Source organism: Apteryx mantelli, chromosome 13 (assembly GCF_036417845.1).
Source record: "Apteryx mantelli isolate bAptMan1 chromosome 13, bAptMan1.hap1, whole genome shotgun sequence".
NCBI lineage: Eukaryota > Metazoa > Chordata > Aves > Apterygiformes > Apterygidae > Apteryx > Apteryx mantelli.
This window is the reverse complement of record NC_089990.1, coordinates 6,622,890-6,645,613: the sequence shown is the minus strand read 5'-3', so window position 1 is coordinate 6,645,613 and position 22,724 is coordinate 6,622,890. Positions and strand designations below refer to the sequence as shown.

Below are 22,724 nucleotides of genomic sequence, written 5' to 3'. Positions count from 1 at the left end.
CAGCAAACGCTATAGGGTATTTTTATATTTTGTAACTTACTGAGGAAAAAAGTAAAGCAAATGCATTCTCTCAAAACTAATCAGAAAGACATTTTGTTCACGAGTTTGTTTATTAAAAAGGTAGTATAAAACACAACCCCTTTAAGAAACAAAATTCAAGACAAATCAAGAGATTCTCAGATGCTGTCGCAGGGTTATAAATTATTATTCAAATATGATTTTTCCAAGTGTTTGTTTCCTAAAAGATGAGAACTGAAAACAATCAACTGAATGCCTCAGAAGAAAATAACCTGTCAGAAAAATTCCAAGTCAACTTACTGAAAAGTTTAATCTAACAATATACTTTGATATTACATAATGAGCAAAAAAACAATTTGCTGCAAAAGATTTCATACTTCTATAAATATTTTACAGAACTTTCAGAGTTTCTTCACAGTAAGATTTCAAGCCCTGTATAATGAGCACTAAAATACACACAAGTCAAATCAACACAAGTACACAACTTACATAATTCATTTATCATACTGCAGTATGTTTCCTCAAATTCAGAAATAAAAATTTAAAATCCAATTAAAATCTACAGGTACGTGTCTCTTTTAGAATTCAGTTACAGTTCAAGAATTCAGAGTGTAGATACTGATTTTATTAGAAAATTTAAAGGCAAGTTTGGGTTTCTATGAAGCATCCAATACCTTTAAGTTTTCTTAAGTAAACTAAATACTCAACATTGTAAATAGATTAGCCTTAACTGAATAATGTCTAGGACATGTTTTAGCTAAAATGCACTGCATTTAACATACTAATGATTTTAAGTGAATTGCAATCCTTATACATGGCGAAAGTTGCATGAGGGACTGAAATTCAGTTAAAGTAATTAAAAAGAGTCAGCAGGAGAAACAGATAAACATTTTGATGCAAAATGAAACTAAATTCTCTCTTTACAGCTGTTATATGAACATTCAAGTACCTGATACAACTTACGCATCTGTTCTTTTGGGGCTTTTTGTTTCCAGATGTCTACCTTGGCCATGCTCCTCAAACCACCTAATCTTGGATGAATGCTTATAACTCCGTACAGTCACCTTGCCAGCAAATCACTTTGATTGTAAAGCAAACTACCAATGTACCTTCAAGCTAAGCAACTGATTTTGTATTGCATGGTTAAAAAAGTCATTATCTGTGCTGAATTACGCAGAAGTACCAATTAGTCAATATTCTTTACAATTAGTTATTGTTCTTTCCCCTGCTGTTATATTTAAGTGGCTTTATATCCATTTTTCACTGTGACAATGAGTAGAAATAGCAATTTCTTTAGTTTGAAACTGACCTACAATGATTATCCACCAAGTCTTTCAGCTTGCTGCTGGATAGTGTTTTCGTAAAATACTGGGAGAAGGAGACAATTTTTCTTGAAGTGAACCCCTCTTACCGAAAGGCAGGAGGAAAAAGAAAAAAAACATCAGAAGAGATAAAGAAGAACACAGTACACAGGACTGAAACTTAAGGAAAGTTAGGAACCAAACAAAAAGCTTGATTTTGTCACTTCTAATGAGCAAGGAAGATTATGAAGCCAGTCCTGTATTCTCAAGAAAGATTACTACTTTAGTGAAGTCATTAGAAAGCATTTAATTTAAGAACAAGTATAGTGAAAACCGCACTGGGATTTTAACCTCTTACTAATCTATTTACGATGATACTCAGCCAGAAAACCCCCCCACAAGTTTAGAAAGGAACTCAAGTTTGTTCAGCTTCAGATTAGTTACAGTTTGATATTAAACCTTACTGCTCTGCACTGCTAGAATTTCATTTTTATAATTCGAAATAAAATTTTATGAGAAATCGTAATTTATGTTCAGACTAATTTATAAAAATTTGTATCATTTAAAAAGGAATGCAGTCTCAATAAAAAGAATTCAGTCTCCATGAAAAACTACTGAAAAGGAAATCACAGCTGCATTAACCTCTTCATAAACTATTAAATGCTTCAATACCTCAATGGGTAGTTTATAAAAATATATTTTTAAATCTTACTAGGAGAATAAAAGAGGTAGACAAAGGAAAATACCAGTTTAAGTGTAATGTCGCATTTCAGAACAACATATATTGGTGGAAAACAGCTTTTATTTTCTTAAGAATCCTGTTAGTAGGGAAGCCAGTAAAGCATTTGGTCTCAATTTTTGTTGGTGCTCTGCTGCAGTGTAAAGTCTAGGGGAAAAGGGGAAAAGGCTAACATCACATTTGACTTATGAATCAGGCCAAATTTGCACATCAGTTGGAGAGAGGAAGGTTACTGCACATATACTGATTCTTTATTTTTCAAAGTTTTTTTAAAACACTAATACTAACCTTATTTTTATATCTGATACCATGATAAGGCTTTATAGAACTGTACAATATTTATACATTTGTCAATTTTCTTATATCAGTTGCAATTCCACTGTAAAACAGGTGACTAAACTGCCTAGTGTTATATATGATTAGGCTCTCAAAAAAGAAAAAAGCTAACAAAGCACAGTCTAACAGATCTAAAACCTGGAGTTTAGAAGCTGGAAGAAAAAAGGAGCACTGAAAGCAATATCCACCACACTAAATTACACACTTAATATACTAAAACTTTAAGCCCTCAAAGATTTGTGGTTTTTACTACCAATAAAAGTATTTTAGGTAGAACAAACGCAATCCAGAGATGTAATCTGAATATGCCACTATGTGCAGCTACAAACCAGCCAGTATTTCAGATTCCCTGAAGTGTTCAAACATTTGTTTTGCTTAAATGTACAACTCACACACTTGTAAAGATGAGAAAATGGTCTTTCTTAGATGGCAAGAGCTACAGTTCTCCTTTACTATACAACTGATTAAAACTAAAAATTTGTCATGCCAGTTCATATTAAACTTTTAAACCCTGAATTCAACCATCTTCTCTGTTGTAAGACCAGAAATTTTGTCATGAACAGGTATCATTTATAACCACAATGCAAATATTAACTTGGATGCTTTTGTTGTCACAACCTACCCATTCATCTCAATTATTTATAATAGAAATTATCTACCCTACAGACTTCTGGAAAAATATAGGTAGTAACCCCAGAGCATGAACTATGAAAAATCAATTTTCAGAGTACTCTGAATACTTCAGGATGGAAATAAATGTAAGAATTAGCATCTACGATTTCTCGCAATCCAATATGAATTAAAAAAATTTTAAAAATCCTCCTTATAAACGTGCACTAATAGCCATCCATATAAACAATGTGTTATGGAATTAGCATCAGTATTTTAAATGTTCAGTGCCTAGATCTGTACTCTTATATCCTTAGAAATCAAAATAATTGGTTCTAAATAAAGAATATCATGCCCAAAACAGCTCCCCCAAAATTATTTTTGAAAGCCTGCTACTTATTAATGTATCTAAACCTAGAATGTCTCCTAAATCCTTGCTTTTGGAAATATTTCTAAGAATGGGGTTAGCATTTTATGTCTAGCATTTGCCTTTTCCATATAAAAGAGTAATATCCTTTGAAAGCCTGTTCTCCAGTACTCTAACATTTACACAACAAATTGGAGATCAAGTTGTCAAAACTCTCTAAATTTTATGAAATATGAGAGGTCCCATGCATGAAAAACATGTAAGGCTAAACCAGAAAGTTGTACTGAAGAGAACTCATACTCATCATCCTAACAAAGTTAAATGAAAACCCTTACCCTAATATTAAGGCAAAAAACAAAACAAATCAAATCCATAACTCAAAAGCCCATTTTGCATGCCTACAGCATACAAACCATGAGAATTTACGATGTCTTATTTACATTATGGCCTAGAATGTGCTAATGCATTTCTAGTCTCATTGTCATAATTCCAGCCTCTTTGCATCAACAGAAGATCTAAGCAGAATGAAGAGAGACTTATATACTCAACGGTGTGATTTAATCATCTTTCTTCACTCAGTTTGCTTAATGTTGGCTATGGCAACCTCGTTTGCTTTCCACATCCATGAAGTGTGCAACTTTGTACTACTCCATCATTTGCTGTGTAAGGTGCAACAACATTTCCTATGCATTCACCCTATACGTATCACAGCATTTGTTCTGCAAAACAATCCAAAGAGCTCAGGACAACAGTAGCTTTTAAGAATAAGACACCAAGTTCCAAAGGGTACAGGTAAAAATAACAGTAAAACCCACAAATCTTGTAATAGCTTTGCATTACTAAAGCTTCATACAGTTACATAAACTTAAGTGTCTGAATGTATTTCACACTTACATAATGAAACACTGACAAGCAAAGATAGAACAAAAGAAGCCTGATCAGTTTTGATGCATTCTTGGCAACTTGAATTACTTTACCCGAACAGCCAATTAATATAAACTTTTAGAGCCTCATTAAATACTGCTTTTAATGAAAATTTCAAAGCACACAGCTGATGACATCCTAATATGCATATATTCATATGAACATTGTCTGTAGTCACCCTGAAGCAAGGGATAAACTCAAACATCACCCTAAAAATCATGCTTTCATAAAGCATTAAAGGTGTTATGTATCTGCTTCATCATCACTGCCTGCAAGACTGCTGTCTGTAGATGGAGCACCATCTTCATTAATGCCCTCACCATTATTCTCTCTCTTAGGGGCTTCATCATTTACATCCTCTTTAGATGTGTCATTAACTTTTGAAGGTTGTCTGCCTTCAGGCAGTTTAACACTACTTGTGGCAGAATCCGAATCAGATGTAGTTTTCTGCTCCTTTGCATCAGGATCCTCTAAAAACGATCCCCACACCTTGAGCCTTTCTTCCCTTTCTCTTGCAGTCTCCTCCACCTATTAAAAATATGTTTATAAACATCATTAAAAAAGCCACGCACAAGAGTGAATACATTTACATGGATAAACTTACATGACATTTATATTGCAGTAATACCTCAAGATTTCAATAGGACCTGTTTGCTGTGAGCTAATAATCCATTTAACCAGTGATTAATCCTCTATTAAGTTTACATCTCTAATATAAAATTTTTAAAGTGAAACAGGTCCTTTAAATTTTTGTTAAAATGAACAATTAAGTATGATCTTTTGGAGGCATCCTTGCAGTTTTTGCAGATAAACAAGATGGGGAGAAAAAATAACAAAAAAACCACACAGACTTGCAGTTTGATCAAGTAGGACCATGAAAGACTACCTGATAATCTGTTACACCATCCCATGTTTCAGCACTGAGCTGACGGCCACCAAACCACCTTCCATTTAGGGTTAGTTTGCACAGATCAGCTTCTGTTGCTTCTTTAAATGACACAGAAGCCACACCATCAGGGTGTCGCTGTAAGGAGAGACAACTTTTAGTTTTCTGAATAGTACCTATATTCCAACATCTTTTGGAATGTCTTATAAAAGACAAAGATATAGCTTCATGCTGAACATGCACAATCTTGTTTGAAAAGCACAAGTTACAAGTTTTCACATTTTGTTCTACTGGCTAAGATTACCTTAATGTTTTGATACACAGCAGAGTTTTTGGAGAGAGAAAAAACAACAACAAAGACAAGTGCTTTAGCTAGTTTAGCTAATAAACAGTTGAATTTATAAACTTTTGAACTTGTGCTGTGCATCCAAGTTAGTGGGAAGAGTCAGATTTTACCTTTACATAGGTTAAAGTGGGTAAGTGCTTAAAAAATTCCAAAATATCTAACTTTAAAATACTGAAAAATTATGTCAAGTTTGCATTAAATAAACCCATGAAAAGAAATAAATGGTTCGTTCATAGTTAAAGAAACCTAAATATTTTGCATTTTACACATTTTAACAATTATGCAACCCAACTTGTAAAAATACGTACATCGAATATGAGAACCTTCTTTACTTGTCCAAACTTTTCACACTCTGTCCGTAGATCTTCTCTGATCTCATTTAGCACTAAGGGATCCTCCTGCAATGCAATCACACAGATCAATAAACATAAAACAATTATCAGCTTTATTTTCACTTAGGCACTAATTGGAATGCACATGCCAAATTTTTACAAGTTTATAAATTAAAACATGTTACTGTATATTTTCAAAACCATTTGGAGATGACAGCTCTTATTTGAGTTAATAAGGGCTACTTATTAGCAAACCTACTTTGTGCTGGCTTCTCCATTTCAGCATAGTTACTATCTACTCTTCTTTCCATCCCCAAAAGGAATATTGTCTGGAGACACTTGATGAAAAAACTGACTTGAAAAAACTATACTGTTGCCAACATTTTCCTCTCATTTTTTATGAATCAAAATAGAATGAACAGATGAATCAACTTTAAGCAAATGCTTGGCATGAGAAAAAAACCTGCCTAGAAAGTAAGCTTAATGTTCATTCTCATCCGCTCACAATTTTGCCAAGTTCCTTATGGTAGAAAGTTCAGACAATATTAATTGTAACAGCATTATTTATGTCAACAAATTGTATCTCCCTACCTCAAAGTCCTTTGGGTGAAACATATTCCTGATAATAATGATGCGTTCATGTCGCATTCGACTTGCGCCATCTTTCTTCTCAGGCCTCCAATCCAGCTGTCTAATGAAATGAAGCAACAGTAAGAAGATATTGTTGCGGCTCTCTTCAGTTTCTACAAGTATTTGTTGAAAAAAAATCATTAATTTGGTATGTCCTGTAATATATCAACCAAAACAAGTATTTTGATGCAAAAAGAGTTACTCTTCTAAAAATACAACAGAAGTCCGATTTTACCAATTCTCCTCTTACAAAGCAGCTGGGGTTTTATGGTACTAAAATTCAGAATTCTTTGTGAGCATTTCATTTTAAACACCAAAGCAATTTCTTGAAAACTCAGGTTTTAATTCCTCTCTAATATTAGTTCAGACACGGGACTAGCTGCTGCCAAGTATAATAAAACTATCAGTATTTTAACATCCTTTATAAATGAAGACTCATTACATAAAAAATGAGATCCATTATTCCTTTCAGGAAAATTTTACTGCTTGCATTTAAACAAACATGCAAGAACACCTGCAGGCTTACCAGAAATTACTGCAAGCTAGCTAGCTGCACAAACCAGCAATGTACTTCAGGGCATCTCTTCTATGACTTTGCTTTCTCATGACAAGTATTATCCTCGTAGAAATACCTATTTCATATCCTATTGCAAAAAATGGACACAGTTTCACTTAACACTTCTAAATCTCAAAATCTTATCTTTAGGAAAAAAAGATCTTGTTTAAGTTCCTTCTTGTATCTGCTACTTCAGCTGAAGATAACTTGGATTTCCAGTGAAGGTTGTTTTGCAAGTAAATTACGCTCTTCAACTCAAAAGGAACACCAACTGAAGTCAATTTGTATAAGATAAGATCAAAACAGTTAAGTGACTAAAAGAAAAACATAATTTGTTTATTTATTCACACAAATTGCTGTCAAATGCAACTTCATTTTATACTATTCCTCTCTCCACTGGAGACTTCTTAAAACAAGAATTGGCAATCTCTCTGAGGCAGATACATTTCAAGCTACTTTTAACTGATATGATGTCTACTACAACTTGTTCCCTTTAACTACGGCAAAATATATTTGCAGTACTATTTAAAATGTTTAGTGGACTGCTGCTTTCATTAAAATAATGAAGTCTTATATACTCATACTTTTTTTTTTTTTTTTTAATCTGAACTTTTTTGGCTCCGAAAAGCAGAAAAAAATTTAAAGATAAAAATAAAGCATCTATATACAATTAAAAAGTAATAATATATCTTATACCAAAGCAGATGTCTGGGGGAATCTACAAAAAATGTTTTAACACTTGTTTCTATGGAAACTAGCATCTCTTGCCATTTGCAGCTAGTAAGCATGATATGAACAGTATGAGGAGAGCTAGAGTATTTTCTTATAGAAGTAGGCTTAGATTTAGTGACAGGACTTGCGCTCTCATATACTGGGGGGGAAAAAAAAAAATGTCTTTTAGCGCCCCAGAGTTGAGAGAACTGAAAGAACGTTAGTTCCTTAAATATTAATTTAATTTGGCAATTATGAGGAAGTTCATTTTATCAGCATTTAATTTATGAGTTCTTCCTTCCAAATGTATATTTTTAAGCTATTTCATTTTGATAAGTGATGGCAATGTTGGCATAGCTCTTAGCATTGCATCCGAAAGCAGCATTTTATTGACAACACTTAAAGAATTCAAGTAACATGTTACTGAAAGAAAAAAAAAATACAAACTTTTGCTGTTGGGACAACTTCTTCTTGTAGTCTTTACATTTCTTCTTCTTCTTGCTTGCATCATACTCCCCCTTCAGCTGAAACTTTGCAACTTCAACATGCAATTTATAGCCTCTAATTTCTGCCTCATCCAGAAGTCTCAATGCAAGTTGAACCGATTCTCTCTATTTGAAGATAAAACAGAGTACAAGCTTTGAAGCATGCAGCATAGTCAAATTATTCCAATAACGTTTAATTAAGAATACTGTGATAAGAATCAGTTCCCTGACACTGAAAACCATAATATCAGATCTGTTCCAAGTCTCTTGACTAAAAAAAACACTAAAAACAAACAAAAAAGCACCATTAAAATGCACTGAGCTCAAAATGCTTTTTATGCCAAAGTAAAAAACACTACTGCTTCACTATTGTTATAGCAGATTAATGTTCCCAAAAGCAATGGCTTACACTTCATCCAAATATTTCATAAAAACTAATCTGCAATGTTCAGTCAAGCTGATGAACTTAAAAGGGAGAATAAAAAAAATTACAGAGGGCTAGTTTTCTGTAAAGCTTTCATCACTTCCTAGAGCTGCAGACACTTAGGATCTTAAGTCATTTTTAAAAATTTTTCCTAGAAGTTCTTTAGACTGGAAACTGTCTTTATCTCTGTATACTAAACAGATTTAACTATTGTCATCTATACTAGCTTTATAATGTTAAGGCGGTTGTGTTAGTATTACCTGGTACTTCTTGCAGAGTTACAGCAGTCTGCACTAGCATGCACTAACTTTCCAAATAATCTGCGAGTGAAGCATGTACAGGATGTACTAGCACAACCTAAACTGTTAGAGATTAATATAGAATGCAAGAACAGTTCTGGAATCGGGTCTAAGTTTAAACACTATTCTTCTCAACTAAGGGCCCTAACTACAGAGTTACAGTAAGTTCCTTTCCATCTCATTATTCCTGTATTCTTGGCCACACAGCGGCATAGTTTCAAAGTAAAAGGTGAAGGCATTCCACTCCAAACCCCACAACATCAATGAACCCAAGTGTTAGCATACTCATTGGCTGTAGGAGCTATGATTCAAACCTGCTCAAGCATAGAACTTAGAAGTCAAGGCTTCAGAAAATGGACCACTGGATTGCCATGCAAACAGTATCATCATTGTCAACTCTGAAAAATAACAGCTATAGCTGTAACCAATGAACATATTACCCCTGTTTGTGAGATGCCCCTTTGGCACACCTACAGCCAGACACAGCATGTCTAGTCTGAAAACCCAAATGTCCTTCAGCAGAAAATGCCCAAGCTGAGCACTGGCACCAAAAGACAGGAATGCTTTTCAACATGTCCAGCAGGTCCTAAAGGCGTTTTCAGTGAGGTCTGGATAAGGGGAAGCAAACAAGGTGTACAAGCAGATATTGGGGGGTTTCTGGGATCACTAAGACAGACACCTAAATTCTAAGTTGTATTTTAGGAATTTCAGAACTCTTCTGGATGTTATTCTGAAACAGCGGCCACAAATATCCTCACCAGAAAGCAATACTGCATTTCAGTGCACCACTGACCTTTAGATAGCAACAGAGGCCATCTCCTTTAAGATTTCCTTCCTTATCTTTATAAAGTTTGATTTTGTGTTCCTCTGTCTGAGGATCTCGCATAATGATACCACATTTTGACATGACTTGTATAAATTCATCCTTTGTAATGTCTGGAGGTAAACCTACAAAATAAGTTAAAACGGAAGTGTTGAATATGTTTAGATGGTTCAGTTTTTCTTCTGTATCACTAGAGCATAAAAAACCCAAAAGTGTTTCACTAAATGAAAGATATGAAGCTTAACGATGAAGTTTTACATACGCAATAATAAACCACTGCTCTTGGGAGCACTATTTTCACTACTACCTTTTATACAGTACCTCATGCCAATATTTTGAGAATCTTTTTACTTCTAAATAGGTATAGCTTCTTATATTGCAACTTCAACAGCGACATTTCTGTGCTACCTAATATGCACACCTAGAGCTTTAGTGTTATACATAGCAGATAAGATGACACTAATGTTGCAGTGCACACTATGATCTATGTGAATGTATCCTGCCCAAAACTGAAAGTTCCACTGTACCCCTTTTTTAAGGGATTTGAGACAAAAACACCTTATAAACAGAAGACTTTTTTTCCCCTACCCACAAACTAACCAAAATTGCAATTCTCACTGATAATGTATGGAATTTTCAAAGTCTGAACTTTGAACTGAGGACAAGGAAAAACAGAAATGGAGGAGAAAAGTTACAAAAATTTTCCGTATTAGTTTAGCCTGAATGATGATGTTTGAGACCTCCAGGGCGCGCATTTTTGTGACCACTCAGACAACAAAATGTACCTTTGTGTTGAGAACAAGAGTGAAAAAAGATTGGTCATGATTTTCAGGAACCTTCACTACTACTTGTAAGTATACACCTAAAGCCAGCACCCCTGACATCCAAAACAAGCAGAGAAATACTGTAATAAACACACAGATCATTTCCTTTGAGCTCTCCCTTTACTTGCTCATCCTAACTTCAGCTTATCTTGTACTTACTCCTTCCTTGTTCTTATCAAAATACTTTAATTATGTGTTTATAAAATCAGAAAAAAATTGAAGATGAAAACATATTACGTGACATGTAGCTTCAACACAACATCTCGTTATAAACTTGTTTTCATTGTCCTATTCCTTAGGAGTTCTCAGGAATTTTTTGTGTTTTTTACTTGCAGTAGCTTGATTTAAGAAATTGGTGAACAATGGTTCACGGACTTGGCTGGTACAGCTCATAGAATACATTATTTAAAAGCACACATATTACTTTTCTACATATGCAATTGTAAAGACATTACGCAATCAAGTACAGAATGCTAAGTAGCCTGCAAATGCAGGCTGAATAGGGAATATTAGAAATCAGTATGGCAAATATGAGTCTCTCTCACCACATTAGCTCAAAATATATAAATAAATGCTACTACTTACCAGTCACATAAACATTTGTGTTTCTGTCTTCTTCAACATGAAACCATCCTAAAAACACAGAATTTTAATCCAGTTATACTAATATATTAAGCATGAGAGCACACACTCATGTATTTCTGACGTTCTCATTCCATCAATTTTCTGAGTTTTTAATTATCCACAGGAAAAACTCAGAATACTCCTTAACTTGCTTATTTTCCAAATCATACATGAGGTTGGAAGGATACCTATGAAGTGCTATACAATTTCAAAAATCATTTGGAGAATTTTCAGAACACACAATATCTTTGCTGTACATAACAGTGAACAACCAGCAGTTTTCTCTTAGTACTATTTAGTTTGTAGGCTATATAAAAAGAAACCCTTAGTCTCCTACCTGCTTCAAGCTTCCGTTTTTCTGCTTTTTGTTTTGGATCAGTTTGCTGTGGTCCCTTCTCATTTGCTGATGGTTGCGTTCCCAATGTCTTAGAACTTACTGGTAGCTTACTTTCAGTTGCTGTGCCAGAAGCGGATGAACTGTCTGTATCATCTGCATTGAAGCCATAGTTAGCATGATACGTTGCCAGGAAATCTTCCGTTATCTGAAAAGAATTTAAGAAAATTAATCCAAAATTTTAAAGACCTACGAATTCAGCATTACAAGTGTTTTAATGGTAGTGTTTTGGAAATAGCTTTCATTGATCACAGCCATTTGCTAATCCAGAATCACAGAAAAACACAGTATTGTAAAGTATTTTAGATTACCTTTGTAAAGCTATACCGACAGCAAAAATAATCTATTCAGGAGTTACCTGAGCTAGACTAACATACTAATTCTATACAGCATATGAAGTTTTTAAACAAACATTTCACAAGTTCTGACCTTTTTCAGGCAAAGCTTTCTGATTACAACTTAAATTGGATTTGCGTGAGGGTGGAAACCGAGCTCTCCTGACCATGTTGAAGAGATAAAGTGACACTGGAGGTAAGCCAACAATTTATCTGCAGATGATTAATTTCACTGACATTTGTAGGCATCTGCCTTTTCATAGAAACATTTTCAGAGATGAAATATATCTGCATTGATAGACAATAAATATTGTACTTAAACTGAGCAATATATTAACATACTGTTTGTAAGGCTACACATTATACTTTATGTAATACTAATAAATGAATAATTATATCACTCATCCCAGTATAGTCTTGACTGGAAAAAAGACTGGATAACATTTATTGAGACCAAAAATAAACAGACTACAAATTACACACAACAATTTCAGCGCCAGCCACTAGCAATAAACCAAAGAAAAAAGGCATTGCAGTTGATTTTGCAAACATCACTGCACTATAAAGTACTTTCTGAAATTCCATACTCTAAAATGATTTTTTCTCCAAAATTGAGCCTTAAACTTTGAAAAATTTATCTGACTCTGATCCACATATAATTATGTAGTACATAACTCTGCTTACTTCATCTCTACACAAGAGAGAACAAAACTTAATTTCAACAGTAAGCTATTGTAAGAGAAAGTGACACAATGGACAGTAATAAATGTCATTGATAACGCAATCTCTTACCTCCTGTACTGGTTTGAAGCTCGAGGTTTCAATTATAAGCTTTTATTTTGACAAGCTAAATACACAGCAACAGGCTTCTCATGAATAATGCAAAATGCTGTGCAGCCTCATATTCCTTTACAGTTTCATATGAAATAGCTTCTACACTAAACAAGATTTGTAGCTGCTCTCTGTATCAGAAACATAAGTAGCTGCTCTTATGGACAGAATTTGGCATAACACAGTATCAAGAGGCAGCAAAGGTACAATGATCTTCGGGGGAGGAAAAAAAAAAAGTGTTCCAATAATGTTCGTTATATTTGGCACTGGCAATCCTAGAGAATCCTTAGTCTCCCAACTGATGAAATCCAGAGAATTAATAAGCTTCTAATCTTTCTGATTAACAACATTATTAGTTTTCATCAGAAATCTTAAAGATAAATCAGTGTCTTAATCTCTTAAAAGTAGCCACCTTTCTGCAGCAATATTATTTTCAACTTCAAGGGGAACCACATTCTAATGTAAAGTTAAACATATTCTCAGCATATAATGTACTTTATTTTATAGTTTCTGGCTTTTTAGTAGGCTAATGATTTAAAATGGCTATTTCTAAACAAACTGATCTGATCTGGAACATTAATATAACTGGTATTACTTCTCTCCTAGGCCAACCAACATACACTGTTTTAAACCAAGATGATATATAGGAGAAAAAGACCTGAGTGAACTGTCAAATTTTATAAATATCAAAGAAATTACTTTTTCATAATATACTATAATACTACCATGAATATAATTGCAGCTACTTTATTTTTAAATGTATTTTTGCAAAAGTAATATGCAAGTATAAAGGATTTTATTGGAACTTAACATCCTTCCATGACAGCAAGCAAAACAAGAACTCACAGCATTTCTTAGGGGCTGCAACCCAGCTGCGGTGGAGAACTCAGGGACAGAGATCAGTTCTATCTTCATACCATACAGCTATACAGTTTGGGGCAATTAAGCTTATAGGAAAAGAAACATAATACTAAAGGACACACGAGCATATAATTAAGTACTGGTCACACTGAAGTGGAAAGGAATCAATTAACCAAACAAAGAACAGATAGTCTAGGCTTACAAAAGACATCCAAGGTCTGCTTTCACAACTAACCACAAAAGCAGACAAATTCAGCATGTGATTTTGTACTGTCTGAAGGACTATTAAAAGGTGGTTTGTGTCCACCAGTATAGCACCATTGAAAGAAAAATCATTATATCGTACACAAGTTGCAAACACTTTTATTAAATATTTGACTGTCTTCAAAATTTTCTGATGAATGCTGACAGTTAACTACACATTAACTTTTTGCATTGCTTTGAAATACGCATCAGCAGAAGTTGAGCAGTCACTCTGTTCCCAAAGTAGACTAACAGTCACAATACTAGTCTGTAGATCATGATTACTTAGAACAGTCAGAATATTTTAATCATTTGTCAGAGACCAGAGAAAAGGAATTTTAGTTGTCCACAAAGTAGAAAAAGAAAAGTAACAGCAACTTCTGAATCCTGCAGTCTCTTAAATTTATTGTCATAAAAACATTCCGCCATATAATCAGTCTGCCAAGTGAAGTAACCTGAGATATTCTAATATCTAGTTCAATGATCTATATACTACACACAGTACTTCACAACGATTATTTATCAATTCATTTTATTTAGTAATGAACTTTGCTGTTCCTACATAATTTGTTATAATTTGTCCAGATTCGGGAGGGCGGAGAGAGAGGGGAGGAGGAGCTGATCAGCTAAAATATCTCTCAAATCAGGAACAGGTATATCCCTTTATACTTGGAATTAGTTGTTAAATTTGCTATTTATTCCCACCAGTTGTATCAAGTTAAAGAAAACAAAACAAAAAAAAACCCAAAACCTCTTCTCCAGGATGAAGATTTGAGATAAGAAAGATGTTTAGGGAAGACCAATGCTCCTGAGAAAACAGAGATTAAAAAAAAAAAGTTGAAAGGTGAGAAAGAGGCAAGGGAAGAGAAAAAAAGAAAACTTTTAGAAGCTACTGTTTTACTGGATACAGCACACCACAGGGAGCCAGGGATGCTCAATTCTCCACAGATCCACTTTGTGGCTTTGGATTTTTCAAGTTTTTGCCCCTCTGTAAGCCATCAGGTGCATAGACAGCTTACTAGGCTTACGCATATATAAACCTGAAATAACAGCACACTAAATTGGTGTCTCCTCTCATCTTGAAAAACAGTAAAGTCATGGGGCTATTTTATACCTAAAGTATTTGAAAAAAAATTAAGAAAAACTGTAACATTTTTTCCATTCTGTGGAATACTTCTAAATTAAATACACTTAATTTTCAAGTGTATTTCCAAGACTTAAGGAGAGGGAACAAGAAATCTTTACACATGCAATTTTCAGATACTAACGAAACAGAAAAAGAATGTATTGTTCCATTTTTATTTAGACCTGTTTACAAAGTAGTTCAATACTTCAGTCACAACAGAAAAGCAAATATCACCACAGTTACTATTATAAAGAAATTTTAAAATGTCAAAGGCAGTACTGACTCTTTAAGAGCCACAAATATAGTTGTGACTTCATGCCAAGCCTGGGAGAGGGAATTAAGCAATTCTAAGGCTTCGCAGCCAAGGAGGAAAGCCAAGCTTCACAACAAAAGAGCAGAAGGCTGCCTGTAAGGTTATAGATAGAGAGACAACACCAGCTGCTTTGTTTTTTCCTGCTACATGAGTGTTTCAGTGCTACAGATGTTTTGCACTAGTCACCTATTTGGCTGAATCCAGACAACCAGGACAACTGCATGGTGCAGGGACCTAAAACGAACCGTCCTTCCTGAACCGTTCTTCCTTCTCACCCTTCTTCAGGAAAGCTTAAGCAGACCACAGGGAGAGAACGAACCAAACACGGGCGTGCAACCACGAGGTTCTGCGACCCTCGTACCAACATCGCTGCAGACTAGGGGACGAAAACCACGAAGGGGTGAAGAGAAATGAGACGATCTGCCCCATTTTTTTTTCTCTTTTCTTGTCCGGGGATAGAAGCGCCTACGCCACAGGGGCGGGGAGGCAGAGGCGCACCACAAGGCTCCCCGGAGACCCCTCACGGGCCGCGAGCGAGGCGAGGAGGCCGCTCCGCACCGCGGGGGCCTCGCGGGGGCCCGGACTGGGCCCGCCGGTGGGCGCGGCTGCCGCCCCCCCTCCCCCCGCCCCGTGAGGTAACCGCCGCGGACGCCGCGCGCCCACCTTGGGGAACCAGGCCTTCTTCTCCCGGTCCCACTCGTAGGCGGCCCCGTCGGCCGGGTCCACGTAGGTGAAGGGGTCGGGCTCGCCCTCGCCGCCGCGCTCGGCCTCGTAGAGCTGCTGGAGCTGCAGCTGCCGGTAGAACTCCTCGTTCCCGTCCTCGCCGCTCATGGTGGCCCGCGCGCGGGCCCCGGCGGGGCGGGGGAGACGTCCGCCCCGGGCCTAGGCACCCGCGCCGCCGCCGCCTCGGCCGCCCGCTCGCCCCGCCCCCTCGGCCGCGCGCAGCGGCCGCGCGCGGGCACGCGCACCCGGGAGCGGCGGGGCGCCCGCGCGGACCCTCGGCGCCTCACGCGAGCCGGTGACCGTCCGCCACCCCCACAGCGCGCAAGAGCGGAAGCGAGCCCTCCCCCACCCCCAGGAGGGTTTGCCCCTCCCTTCCCGCCCTCAGCCACTGAGCTGCGGGCTGAGCTGTCACGTGGGGGGCGGCGGAGCCAATGGGAAGGAGGACGAGGCGGTGAACGGGTCCTTCTGGGAGAGCGTTGCGCCGTTGATGCTAGGCGGGCGCGCACGCGCGGGGGGCGGGGCTTGTTTTCCCGCCTCTGGGGCGGGCCGAGGCCTGCGGTGGTGGCGCAGCTTCTTTTGTCGCCGGCCCGGCCTGCATTGGCGGGCGAAGGTAGCGGCTGTCCTCGCTGCCCCAGGGCGGCCTCGCCCCTTCCTCTCAGGCTGCAGCTCTGGCTCCCCCCCAGACAGTGCCTTGGCATGAGGACGGCTCTCCCTGAGGAGGGGTGTGCTGCTGGGCTTGCTGTCAGTGGAGTGCCTTGCCGAGGTGGCCCTTGTGTGGAGACTTGTGCAGCCTTACTTACATGTTACAATAAAAGCTCGCTAAGGGGTGTGAAGCACTGAAAGTACTTGCTGCAGTAACATGCTTCACTGCTGAACCTCGGAAAACACTGAAAAGTCGCACTGCTGCTGTCAGTCGAGATGCTTTGCAGCTACTTGGCAGTCATCTTTCACTGAGACTGAAAGTTCGCTTTCATCATACTAGAAGCAAAGACAAAAAATAAGAGGTAGATTACACTAAAATGGCGTGCTAAATGTCAAAATTACATTGGTTCTTGCTCCTCCACTGGTGCAGGTGCTGGTAGAGGTGCTTTGACCAGTTATACCTTTCAGTGAGAAATGGCCACTGCTCAGAGGTATTAGCTATTTGAGCAGATGAAAGTATCTGCTTTCTGGAGGCAAGTGGTGCAACAGTCTGCCTTCAACTGTGGCTTCTTAAGCTCACTCCTGAAAGGGTTGGTAACATTTGTACTATGAAGTGGATCAAACTTGTCCTCAAAGCTTTAAATGTTTGAATTAATGAAATTTGCTGAATAGTTATCCATCAGTGTAGTACTGTATCCTAGGTACTTTAATAAAATTTTCTTACTTGAATCAGTTATTTTTAAATACTAATGCAAATACATTTAAATACCAATAGAAATAAACATTTGGTGCCATCTAGTGGTTTTCAGAGTGTAATCTAGATAGCTTTACATTAAAAGCAAATTTATTTGCTAAAGCGTGTAGTTAAAAATACTTAATTTTATTTACAGTATAAGTGAACATACATTTTTTTGTTATGTGAAGTTTAACATAGATCCGTAGAATCTAGGTATTGAATCAATGCAGGTTTCTTAAATGAAGATTTAGCTGAACAGTTCCATCAAAACTGGGAGTGGCTGGTTGCTAGATGACTTTAGTGGTAAAGCAGTCTTTCTACTCTGAAGTGAAAATGATATTCAGTACAGAAGTTTTCTGAAAATAAATATTCCAGGAACAAATATATCTTTCCTGTCATACACACTGGAATGATAATAAAATCAAGGATACAATCAAGGATACAATCCTGAGCTTATGAAGCTCAGGAAGGCGAGACCAACATAAGTTAACTGGCTAGTCAACAGACTGTCAGATAAAATTGCTAAGGATATAAATATAGACTTTTAGTAGCCTTTGGCTGTTATACAGAGAACATCCAACCTAGTTAATGACATCTTTCATGCTTCAAGAATTTTCTCTTGGCAGGGCTATTACAATAGTTGTCCAAAGATTGTTTTATAATCACTTATAAACTGACAGCTTAAGAGGCATTCATATTGCCTCTCAAACAAACATCAGATTTCAGTGGGGTGCATTGGAGGCTTAACATAAACTGTGTTTATTTAAAGAAATAAAATATAGCTAAGTATAGGTCAGATAAAGTATTTTCCATGACATGTTGCTGACACCGGAAAGATGGGGGTAGCCTAAATTAGATGTTTGAGGAAAAGCTGTAGTGAGTTAGTTGTTGAGATTTAATGCTCACTGCCCTAGTTTCCATTCTTAACTGGGGAAAATGAAGATGGACTAAATTCAACTGTTCTAAGCATTTACAGGGTTTGAACTGGATATGTGTTTTGGAAGTGAGATAATCATAGCCTTAAATATTGTAAGAGAAATACAATTACATCTTAAACTGCTTATTTCATTTTGACAGAATTTTTTACATTCATGCCCTGAGTAAATGTAGTGAGCTCTATGTCTGCACAGGACGGATTTCCCCAGTGTTCTGCATTTTATATTAAGCGAACATTGGATGTGATGTCCTTGGACAAATGATCAGAGTACAGGTCTCTTTATTTTATTTTTTCTTAAAAATAATAATAAACTTAAAAACTCCAGTTCCTTCTTTCTCTCCCTACTGCCACAAATGTTTTGCAAAGTGACATAGCTGTAACAGGAAGCATAGAGAGTGCTTCCACCACAGACCTGGCTAAAACAAGTCATTAGGGCACAGTCCCAGGAAGTAGGAGATCCAAGCTTATTTCCCTCGATCTGACAGAGGTGAAAGCGTGCTTGCATGCAACAGGGATAACAATCTACTGCACTTCAGCTTCTGCATGGTAAATCTGATCTGCACACTTTTACCATTCTGTAGTTATGAGGACAAACTACCTCAAATTCCCTCACGCTCCCCACAGGTAACAGCATGCATGAGGGCAGTTACTGCAGAGCAGCTCACATCTGTAGCTTCTTACCTTGTCGCCACCATCTGTTCTCTTCCTCTTCAGTAAAAACTGCACAGTGAGCCAGCTCAGGGAGCTGATTCAGCTGAAAACGAATTTTTCTTTTTTTTTTTTGTCATGACAGCTTTCATCTTGATTGCATCTGTGAAACAATATAATTCACGGTTGCACAAGCACTGCTGCTGCACCAAGGGAAGGATGACCTGCATGTTCCAGGGATGGGGGTAAGAGCTGGAAAACCACAGCTCAGATCAGGCTAACCTGCCAGGAGACGACATTTTAAATCCTGACAAAATATCTCAAGGTATGTAGTAGAAGGAAGTATTAGCATGTTACATAATGATAGTTTTGTGTCTATGTCTGACTTTTCTCCGTGATAAAAGGAACTCTTGACTCATCAGAGTTGACTGTTGTTCTAAAGATATCACCTACTAAATGTATTGAAATCTTGATCTTAGGAAGGAAGTGATGTTTTGATATCTATTGAAGTAGGATCAGGAATTCACTAGCTAATACTTAATTAGATAAAGGGTTCACAGTTTTTTTCTTTCTGAAAATGCTTTAGGATATTGAAGCAAGGAGGCAGTAAATGTTGATGAATTACACGGAGATTACTCCTGTTTGTGTTTTCCATGGGGCTGGAGCCTGTAGCTGTTATATAGAGCCTCTGGTGAGAATGAAAAAGTCTTAACTGTGTGAAAAATGACAGGACCAGATCCAAATGAGCTAAAAATTAAATACTATTATTTCCTTTGTTGACAAAGGAAATTCCACAAAACGGTTGACCTTTCACTGAGATCAACAGTGGCAGAGCCAGTACCACTGATGAAATCTACCACTGCTGCAGCTGTGTGTAACTTAGGTTATTCTTTAATTGTAGTATTCTTAGCAGAAACACATGACTGCCAGCAGGCAGCCCATATATAACTACATAATGTAAAACAGTACCTTCTATGAAAACAGAAAGCTGAGCTTCAAAATGGCTATCGTTTCATGGACTAACTTTAATATTCTGTGCCATTTGCTAGAGATGCAGTTTGTTACAGTATATGCATGCTTTGACATGATTTTGTTTATATACGTGGAAAATATTTTTTCCAAACTAAGCTGATATCTTATAGTGTGAGACAAATTAGAGTATTACTACTAAACTGGTTGCTAACAAGAACATTAATTCTTACACTTGTATGCATTAAAGCTGTTAATGTGCACATCTTGTTCACAAAATAAATTATAAAAAGGATACATCCTAAAAATAGTATTTGCTCACCCAGGAAGACTCCATAGGAACAAGTCCTTTGATGGAGTCTTCCTTTCTATATTTTGTGCCTTTCTTCCACATTTTCTTTCAGGGTGGATATAAATAGTAAAACCCTAATTTCTCATGTCAATTCTTTTCTAAATCACACTCAGCATTTCTGTAAATAGATATTATTCCCATATATTTTTATAAAGTTATATTTGTATTACCTAGGCCTGAAAGAGCTTTTTTTTTTTCTTCAAAACGTTGAGAAAAGATTGGAAAGGAAATAAACCTTTTCCCCTAAATCCAATTATGGTAATGTGGAAGCATTTTATGGATAGTTATATTGGGCGAATAGATGGAATGAATATCTTCAGACTGTTTAGATAAAAATAAACATTGACCAATATATCACTCTAATACAACATCATGACAATTTGAAAAGATGTAACTATAAAAGCATAAAGTACATGGAATGGTTAAAATATGGCCTGGTATTGCCAGTCTTTAACCAAAACATGCGCAGTGTATAGCAAAAACATCAATTTTGTAAAAGCATGTAATAGCAAAAAGGTAAACTATCCAGTTAGAAATGTGGGTACACAAGCAAAAAGTAGCTGCATGCAAAGCAAGGAAAATGGTGAATTTGGAAACAGTGATTTTTGAGGACTACTATGAGGTAAAGCCAAAGCATTTTGCTGGGCATTTGTAAGAAGTCTGGCCTCCAACAGAGACAAATTGTGAAATTCAGAAACATGTGGCAGATATATTTTTCAAAGGCTTTAATAAAGTAGAATATAAAAGATGAGTGATGTAAGGAGCTGTAATGTTTGTTGATTTTTCTTCTGTTTGAAATTCCCTGTAGTGTAAGATCCAGGAAGATAAAAGTACTCTCCTAGGTGAGTAGGCTTATTTATCTAATCTCACCCTGCAGTCCCATTAAGGAAAAAGAGAAGGGAGACTACTGGTGCAGTATGTTTGTTATATTTGTATGGAGCTCAATACCAGTGAATGTGTTATGTGAACACAGAGTAAAAACAGATCTCTGGACACAGCTTTGCAATAAAATTGCATTTCTGTGCTGTTATATTTTCATTTATTTCAATGGTCCTATCCTGGTGTATAACTGGTACAATAAAATGCAGAATCAGGACTCCATTGAGAATTAGTGCTTAAAATCTTGCATCATGTAAATAAGAATCTAATAAAATAAAGCCAAGCCTGATTATACTGGTTTAAGATGGCTACAGAAGTTGTATTCAATGTCCTTGGGATTTATAGTTTGGTTTTATTGTTCTGATTAGGGCAGTCAAAAGAGAGAGAGACTGCAAATACATTTTCTACATCTTATAATGAACTCAAATGATGGTGCAAGGATGGATGGATGGATTTCCATCCATGTATTGCTAGGAGCTCTGTGCAACTGGAGGAGGTGGTTGTATCTTCAAGGGTTAATTTGCCTTTTAAATAGGAAATAAAATTCAGATTTGTTACTGACAACACTATTTTGTATAATTCATATGTTGCGATCTCTCTTCTATGATTTAACCCACAACTTCTTTTGTGAGATAGAAGTTCCATATTTTAAGCAATGGAAAATCTATTGCATTTTCTATCACCAGCTCCCACAGAAAAAAATTTTGATTCAGGGTACACAGGCTTCATAAAACTATCTGTCATTCAAGACTTTTGTGATATGGGGTAGGAATACGCGCTTCCTGTATTTCCTGATGGAAAGGCAGGCCCTGCCAGCAGTGCTGCTGAGCTTTTTAGGGATATACAGGCTGCCCATCATAGGCTATCACTGACTTGCATCTGCATGCTTCATCAAAGTCAGTGGATTTGAGATTAGAAGGTCCACCTCGTAAAGACAGTCTAACATCATATTAAAAAGGGATACTAGTTTAATAACTTGAAAAACAGAAGACTAGTACAATATAGAAATCCAACTCTCCTAGCATGCTTGAAAATTTGCAGACCACTTAAATATGACCACGTTACCAAGCAATACGCTACACTAGGATTCGATCTGTAGAGTGAAATACTTAGTCTAACATCCACTCTGTACGCTTTGGGAGGCTTTACTTCAGACTAGCTCTAAACTGGTTTCATGGACCAAACGCACAGTTTCATCTGAAAGGAATCCAGGTTGTGTGCCAAAGACCCCTCTTGGAACCAAACCAAAGTAAGGCAAGTGGGGATATTTGAGCAGTTTGCTTCAAAAGTGCACTGTTAATCCAAACTAAAACAGTCAAAATCCACACTGATTTCTTGATGTTAAATCATATAACAATAAAGAATACTGCTCTGTTGAGATGTTTTATCCATAGATCTCAAAAAATGTTTACAAATGTGGCTAAACATGCTTACCCTATTTAAGAGATGTGATCACCTGCTCATTCCCTTGACTTCCTTAGGAACTGAGAAGGGCATCCCT

General features: G+C 36.9%; 1 protein-coding gene and 1 long non-coding RNA gene across 2 annotated transcripts; one reads left to right on the top strand and one right to left on the bottom strand.

Moving 5' to 3' along the window:
• Nucleotides 1-309: 309 nt before the first annotated feature.
• On the bottom strand, nucleotides 310-16,226 carry HTATSF1 (HIV-1 Tat specific factor 1). The gene is made up of 9 exons (XM_067304073.1): nucleotides 16,001-16,226; nucleotides 11,572-11,776; nucleotides 11,196-11,243; nucleotides 9,757-9,911; nucleotides 8,203-8,366; nucleotides 6,450-6,549; nucleotides 5,835-5,924; nucleotides 5,181-5,318; nucleotides 310-4,822 (listed from the first exon to the last, which is right to left on the bottom strand). Exons 1-9 carry the CDS (start codon nucleotides 16,166-16,168, stop codon nucleotides 4,538-4,540), a joined length of 1,353 nt encoding a protein of 450 aa, XP_067160174.1. The 5' UTR covers nucleotides 16,169-16,226; the 3' UTR covers nucleotides 310-4,537.
• A 386-nt stretch (nucleotides 16,227-16,612) lies between these two features.
• LOC136993262 (uncharacterized) lies at nucleotides 16,613-21,730 on the top strand. The gene is made up of 3 exons (XR_010885507.1): nucleotides 16,613-17,064; nucleotides 19,169-19,348; nucleotides 21,153-21,730. It is a non-coding gene; the product is annotated as an uncharacterized lncRNA (long non-coding RNA).
• The last annotated feature ends 994 nt before the right edge of the window (nucleotides 21,731-22,724 follow it).